Genomic DNA, 8,035 nt, shown 5'->3' with positions numbered 1-8,035 from the left:
ACTAATGTACCCCTGATGGGTTCCTCATAGTCCTTTTATGTATCGTAAAAGGTACATTTGCCTACAGCTAAGGTACTATCGGCAGACCCTTGCGGGTACAGCACCAGGGACAAGCAAAGGTACAAATTGGTCCTCTATTTTTAGTTAAGCAGTGCAGTTAAGCTCTTTGCCGGGATTATATGTAGCCTATAAAAATTATGGGACACATTTGTTTAAAAAATACAATGAATCATTGGCTGAATCAGGTCTTAATTCATCTTGAAAGGTTTCTGCTGACTTTCCCTGTCCCCACAGAATACCCAAAGGCATACAGATCTGTCCAGACAAATGTATTTGGACAATAAAGCATTTTAACAAGTCAGAGCCTGTTTGGGTCCTTGTTTCAGTGTTTAATACAATCAGATTGGACAAATTACACCCTGCTTCATATATGATAACTGGGGGTATAGTAAGCTTCTAAGTGATATCTGAGGGTATAGTAAGCTTCTAAGTGATATCTGAGGGTATAGTAAGCTTCTAAGTGATATCTGAGGGTATAGTAAGCTAAGTGACATCTGAGGGTATAGTAAGCTAAGTGAAATCTGAGGGTATAGTAAGCTTATAAGTGATATCTGATGGTATAGTAAGCTAAGTGACATCTGAGGGTATAGTAAGCTAAGTGACATTTGAGGGTATAGTAAGCTAAGTGACATCTGAGGGTATAGTAAGCTTCTAGCCTTGTGTGAGGCTGGGTAGGGCTTGTCTCAGTGATGCATCTTAGGAAAAGGCTCCAGAGCAGAAATCTGCATCCTGGAACTTGAACCTGCAAAATCCTTTCATCTCTCACTACAGCCTCCTGCTGGCCTTTTGGTGTATTGTCCCTCACATGTTGCCCTATCCTAGAAACTCAGCAAACAAGCAAATGAAAATGCCGACACAGCGACCTGACCCTGACGCTGAGAACTGTTTCTGATCAGCCTCGCTGGATTGGATCTAGCAGCCGCTCTCCTGGAGACGTGGCTTAGAAGCTTCTCTGAAACCCATGCAGGGACGTCTACAGTCTTCCAAAGTTACGCGGACGAATGACAATCGTCTCCCCGATGCCTGTATTTATTTGACAAAGATGGCAAATGATAAACAAGCAAGACAACAGACTCACAGGAAGGGTGTCTGTAGTCTTCGTAGGACCATGTATACTTTGTTAGTAACATTGGAAATAATAACAGGAATCACAGGTATTTATTTTTTTCACAGCCAGGCACCAGCTTTTTTGTTTGAATTTGAAAGCAGTATGGTTTTGGCCACGATAATAATCAGTATGGCCTACAGGACTGAATTTCATGGTTCATATCAATTGAATTCACTGTTCAATATATCATTAGCCTAGGATCTCATAAGTTAGCATAAATGCGATGCATGATGAACGCCCTCTGATATTACTTGTGCTGTATGTCAGAATAAAGTGTGCTTCAATCCACATGCCATGTTGCTCGTGGTCACCATGGTGTTGTCATGGCGCTTCTATAGCTAAAGAAGAGGGGCAGCAGCCACTGAGATGGAAAGCAGGGGCGGAGACCAGAGAGGTCACCATACAGCAATGTTTCTCAATCCGGTCCTTGGGATCCACAGCCAGTCCGTGTTTTTGCTCCCTCCCAGCTCTCTATGTGGACTGTCTTCAGGGAGTTCGGAGGGAGCAAAAACACGGACTGTCTGAGTCCCGGAGGATCGGATTGGGAAACACTGCTGTACAGAATCACGCCTGATTGCAGTCCAAATCAGTACAGATTAATTAGACCAGAACCCAGATCAAATAAAGGCTAATATTACTGTAACCCTTTGCTAAAATGATAGTCAACATTTAATTCCAAACCAGATAGAAGTGCAGTTTCAGATCTGCAATGCAAACTCTTAAACTGGCTGACTTTCAAAGTCACAAAAGGAGCTGAAGGACTTGGATGGGTGAATAATGGACCGCATCACTCTCAGCTGTCAGACAGACAGACTCGTGGCATAGATTTCCTATCCAGGCGAAAAACAGGAAATAGGTGTAAGCTATACACTTAGGATAGAGTGTAAAGACTGTGAATGTAAAAACGGGACAGGGACAGGTTACGGCTCCGGTAGGGACAGTGGCGTCGGAAGGAGTTGAGACATTGAGGGGGACCGAATTCGCCCCGCCGCGCTGGGGTGGGGTGCGATGTATATCGTGACATCACAATGGGCACAATGCACATCGCGAAAGAATGCGACGCAAGAAAGATTTAAAAATCATTTTAGAATAATTAAGATTTCATAATTTCTAGTAAGACTGACACTGTTTAGGGTGAGGTTTCACCAATAAATTAATAACTAACTGATCCTCGCGCTCTGCATGCAGAGAACTGGCCTCAGTAACGCGTGAATTCATAATAAAAGATAAAGAACTTCCTCTTATTTATTTATTTATTTATTTATTTATTTATTTATTTATTTATTTATTTATGGTGAGGCTGTCTGCCGATATGCCCACCCCCCCGTCCCCCATATCATAGTAAGGGTGACTCGGGACTGGCATGTGAGGTACATGTGTGTGAAGTATAAACCACGTAGGATCCAAGTCGTGATGCTTTTGCAATAATTACCATGCTGTTCTATCTAGTTATTAAAAATCCCGGGTACCTTGCTTCATGCCTTATTTGAAATATATAACATCCATCCATCCATTTTCCAAACCGTTTATCCTACTGGGTCGCGGGGGGGGAGCCTATCCCGGAAGCAATGGGCACGAGGCAGGGAACAACCCAGGATGGGGGGCCAGCCCATCGCAGGGATATACAATATTTCATTCGATATTTTATTGATGATTACTGGTTAATTTTAAAACGCTCCCCGAGTCTCAAGAAAACGCCCAATCGTCTTATCGTCTTACCGGTCAGACGGTCGGAGCACAAAAGTCGAAAAGAAACTTTCTGGATAATTACAGGTGCGTGACAATATTTAGAGGAGCTTAGGAATCCTACCCCAGCTTATAATAACCCTGTGGACTCCACCTCTGTTTTTGACTTTTGGCACGTACTTTTCGTGTACTTCATAACAAACTTACAGCCATATACAATACCTCTGAGGCAATACAATGCGCTATAAAATAAGACATCATTCCACAATTACTTAGGGAAAAATCAAACAATTGGCTTTCCTTTAGCTATAAAATCATTCTAACGATCTTTTTGTACAATTATCAAATATTAATTGCTTTGCAAAAGCAAAACCGTTAAAATTTTGCTGTTTTGAACTACACTATATATATATATATTTCACTAGCTCAGGTTAAAACAAATAATGGCAAACGAATAGGTTCTCTATCCATCTTGCAAATGTTAATTCCGGTCTGGGTTGCAGGGTGGGGGGGCTATCCCAAGCGCCACAGGGCACAAGGCTGGGGTACTCCCCGGACAAACTGCTAGACCAGCACAGTACCTCAAGGTACAATGAGGTGACATGGCAAACGGGTATACTTCTAATCAAGCTGTACTTTTACTTACATTTTAACATGGATACTCAAAGGCGTATGTTGCCGATGGTAATTACGATTACATTTTTTCCTACGGCGGCGCGGGGCGGGACGCTGATGTTTTCCGCGGCCCTATAGGTCGTGTAGCTTAGAATAGCCTAGGCGTTATTCAGCTCCTAGCAGGTATTCCACTATGCTGCTAACCTGCAGCCTTTTGGGGCCAATTTTAATAAACAACGCTGCTCAATTATATGGACTTTTGGGAGTCCCTAATGAGTCAAGTCATTTATTTGTATAGCACATTTAAAAACAACAGGAGCTGACCCAAAGTGCTTTCCAGACTAAAGAGAACAGATTAACAAGTACTACATACATAGTAAGATATAGAAATAAAACAACACGAATAACATAGTAAAATATACAAATAAAATACCATAATAAGAGGTTTGAGAACCAGATGTAAGGTATATATTTAAGTCTGTATGTATCTGTGTGTACGTATTTTATGTAGGCTATGTATGTATGTATGTATGTATGTAGGCATATATAAAGCTTTAGTGTGCTCGAACCCAAGCGTTATTATTAAGATTGTCCTTGTTCTCTGGATAAAGGTAAACACCTATGACCAGCGGATTACTTGGCATTAAATCAATACAATTACCTCAACAAGCCTTTCATTGTTACCACGGTAGGTAACCCGAAACACCGGTTTCCATGCAATTGTCCATTGACAGTCTAAATATATGAATTACTAAGATATGAGGCGTGTGCTCATAGTTATATAATAAGGCAACGTTGTATAAATAGCTAGACAGGCCTACACTTGCCCGCCAACAAAATCAGCGACTTGATATATCCGATTTAAATCAAACGGATTCTTTTAACCGCACGTTTGAAAGCATGGTAAAAAGTTTTGCGATCTTTAAATTGTTTTCAGGTGTTTTAAGGATAACCGTTCAATATCCGAAGTGCCAGCCTGTAATTTAGAAAATGTGTCTAGAACGTAAAGTTAGCCAATCGGTCTATAAATGCATTATAATTCAATACACCATTGCAATTTCCCTGGTTGTATGCGTTTTTAAAAGTAAATTAGATGAATACCACTCTCTTTCACTATAAGTAAGTTAATTATGTCCTCAAATACAAACTTAATTTAACAGAACAGATATTCCACGTAGGCCACTGGTCCAAATTTAATGTGTGATGTGCAGTTTAGTTTCTCAGTTGCTATGGGTGAAAAATACAATGATCCACAACAAGGTACGTTTTAACCGAAGCTTTTATGCAGGTGGATTTAAACGACAGATTAGGGCACATCGGACAAAAAGTAATAGAATAAATGGAATATTACGAGTTCATTTAAGGTGAGCCTATAATCTCCTGTATATGTACTTCAGTGAATGGGACCCTATACTACATTCACAGGGTCATTTCCTAAACTTTGACTCATCTTATACGGGAAGCGGCTGTCGTGACAGGGCAGCGGCTGTCAGCACCCAGTTCTGACGCTCCATGTACTGGCAGCCCCCAGGAATTTGTCCCGAGACGCGGAGGACCTGGAAGTATGACAGAGGTTCCCTCGAGTGTCTCACCAGCGCACGGTCACCAGCTTGTTTTGGACTAGCTGTCGCACAAATGGTGAAACGGAATACTAATATAATTCCAATTACGGAATTCGTAATATGATAGCAGTAAGAATTGTATTACTAAGAAACTGAAATTGATTATTTAAATCTGCAATTGATATTTTAAACAGAACTGAATTTCAGTATAAAAAATATGAGGTTTACGGCCGCGGAGGAAAAATATTTCAAAATTACAGTGAATAAACACACACATTCACAGAACAGGGCAATACGCGGTAGCTCCTCTGAAAGTATTTTTCCAAAGTATAAAAGCATATAAAAGCACCATGTGTTATACATTATGTGACTGATTGGCCATGTTTAATGGTACTCCCACACCAGCACAGCTATTGGAAAGGCGGGACTTCCTAAGCCCTAGACGCCGGAGAGAGATAGTGCGCCTCTCTTGATGTTCTTGCGGTTATATTTGCGCCTTGGCGAGCCTGGCGCATTCCAGAACCCTGACGCATCAGTCACACTGAAGGGCAAACACAATCCCAGCGACTGTGTTTCCAAGACTCGGAGCTGTGGATCAAATGCTTCTGATGTGTCCGGCAGAACTGCTTCGTAACGGAATGTAAAAGAAAGGATCGGGGTATCTCGGGCAGCCCTGTAATTTTAGGGAGCTTAGTACTGACGCAGGCGGCTAAAGATGGATTTTCGCCTGAGAGTAATCAGAGACGCAGGCGTGGAAACATACTTTATAGCATAGATATCTGTGGATGGCAGAAGATATTTTTAACCATCATTATCATTCGGGTGGTATTTAAATAGCAGTCTTTAAATGCAGCTGTACAGCGGGGCGTCCGTCACCCTGGATTTTGTAATGGTTCCATACTGAGTCTTAAGGACCATTCGCCTAAAAGAACGACTGCAGCCGGAAGAAACGCACCGGGAACCAGCTGGAAAGTACTGAATCTACTGGAATCATGCCGGCCTTTTCCTTTTACGAGACTGCCTCCGATGACCCGGCCTGCTTCGTGCCGAACGCGGAAATCATCATCTCGCTGCCAGGCGGAGTGGAAAGTCGGGTTCCCGTCCGTGTCGTGCGGGAGCCGCCCTCAGAGCGCGCTCAGCTTTCCACTAACGCATACCGAATTCGGTATGAGGTCGTCAACGGGGAGAATCGTTACACCCTGGATCCCGAATCTCTGAATGACTTTCTCAGTCATGTGGAACTGCTTGAAAAACAGAAGGAAATGGACAAGACAGGGGGCACTGAGGTGTTTCCACCGGACAGTTCGAATGACGCTCAACCTGCCACGCAGCCCGGCGGAGAGGAGCGCTGCATACCAATGAAGGGGTCTGTAATCAGTGCAGACCAGGTACAAAATACCCTGCAAGACGAATCTGAAAGAAATTACAAAGTGCTGAATTACTTAACAGAACTGGACAAACAGAACAAATACCTGAAAGAGAGGAATATGTACAGATTCCACATAATTCCGGACGGGAACTGCCTGTACAGGGCGGTGTGTAAAGCTGTTTATGGGGACCAGTCGAGACATGTGGAGCTGAGAGAGTACACCGTCCACCACATAGCCGATCACCTGGAGGAGTTTGGCCCAATAATTGAGGGGGACATTGGGGAGTTTATTATCGACGCGGCGCAGGACGGCGCGTGGGCCGGCTACCCTGAGCTGCTGGCGATGAGTCAGATGCTCGGCGTCAGTATTCACCTGACCACGGGGGGAAGCTTGGGGAGTCCTACCGTGTCTACCATGGTGCATTACCTGGGCGAAGACGACGCCTCCAAGCCCTCTATCTGGCTAAGCTGGCTCAGCAGTGGCCACTACGATGTTGTGTTTGACAGGTGTTTGGCCAACCCAGAATACGACAGCTGGTGCAGACAGATACAGGCGCAGAGGAAAAGGGACGAGGAAATGGCAAATTCAATAGCGACATCCCTATCCAAAATGTACATAGACTCCTGAATGCATATGTGCGCGCGTGTCTGTGTAAAACGATGAACTTTGCATTTAAACCAGTGGCACCTTAACAAAACGGATACACGTTTATCTATATACCAGAATATAAATGTTATTTTAAGCTATTTATTTCATAACTGTGTTCATTTTATATCACATAGCAAAATGTTTACGTTGCAACAACTGGACTATTGATTAATAATTTTGTAGTTTCGTATATTACTGTCGTATGTATCTGACAGATATGCAATAATCTGAGCGTATACAAGAACATTATAATAATCTTCGTGGAGGGTAATGGTGAGTGAGCATGTTCTACTGGGCCAAATTATTCTTTCTTTATTCGTTGTCTCAATAAAAGAGTTAGTCTTAGATTTGAAAATTGTGTGGTACTACTTTTCAGTTCGTTATTTGTAAAGCTATTTTTTTTCTTTTATAAAAGCCTAGTAACCGGAAATGTATACTAGCAAGCTAATAATTTTCAGCTTATGTCTCAAGTCTTCGGACTATAGTTAAAATTAATATAAATTCCGTGAGAACATTCAAAAACACCGTAAAACATTACTAGTAATTATCAACAATAACATGCATTACATTACTAATAATACAGTATAATTGTGAGAGCTTTTCCTGTAAAATAAGGCCATTTAGGTTTCACTTCATAAATGTGTGCGTCCGTATTTGAAGATCTTGTCTTGTGGTTATAAGCGCGTAAAGCCGCACTTATGTTTTATTTACCATCAACATCAGGGTTGTAGTGCTGTTCAAATTCCCTTTGAACTGACGCATCAATTATTTTCGACCAATCAAAATATTTCTCCAAGTTGGCCTACGGGAGTTAATCTGTTTGTGGCAATAAAGCATCTTTGGTTACAGTTAGTGGCGAGTAGACCATCTTCCAAAATGTAAAACAGTTTGCTTATGTAACTTAAACGCCCGCAGATATAATTCTGTTTTGTCGGAAAATACTCTAAAAGGATTACCAACGAAACCTTGAAATTGTTATCGCGGTT

The 8,035-nt window shown here is 42.1% G+C and overlaps 1 protein-coding gene across 1 annotated transcript; it reads left to right on the top strand.

Annotated features, from left to right (window-relative positions):
• The first annotated feature begins 5,489 nt into the window (after positions 1-5,489).
• On the top strand, positions 5,490-7,404 carry LOC125740548 (OTU domain-containing protein 1-like). The gene has a single exon (XM_049011800.1). It carries the CDS (start codon positions 6,024-6,026, stop codon positions 7,026-7,028), a length of 1,005 nt encoding a protein of 334 aa, XP_048867757.1. The 5' UTR covers positions 5,490-6,023; the 3' UTR covers positions 7,029-7,404.
• The last annotated feature ends 631 nt before the right edge of the window (positions 7,405-8,035 follow it).

This window comes from Brienomyrus brachyistius, chromosome 4 (assembly GCF_023856365.1).
Source record: "Brienomyrus brachyistius isolate T26 chromosome 4, BBRACH_0.4, whole genome shotgun sequence".
NCBI lineage: Eukaryota > Metazoa > Chordata > Actinopteri > Osteoglossiformes > Mormyridae > Brienomyrus > Brienomyrus brachyistius.
Note: the sequence above shows the minus strand (reverse complement) of the source record. Positions and strands in the feature narration are given on the sequence as shown.

Bases quoted from the DNA above. Each gene is read 5' to 3' on its own strand.
- LOC125740548 (XM_049011800.1), top strand. From the start codon at position 6,024: ATGCCGGCCTTTTCCTTTTACGAGACTGCCTCCGATGACCCGGCCTGC.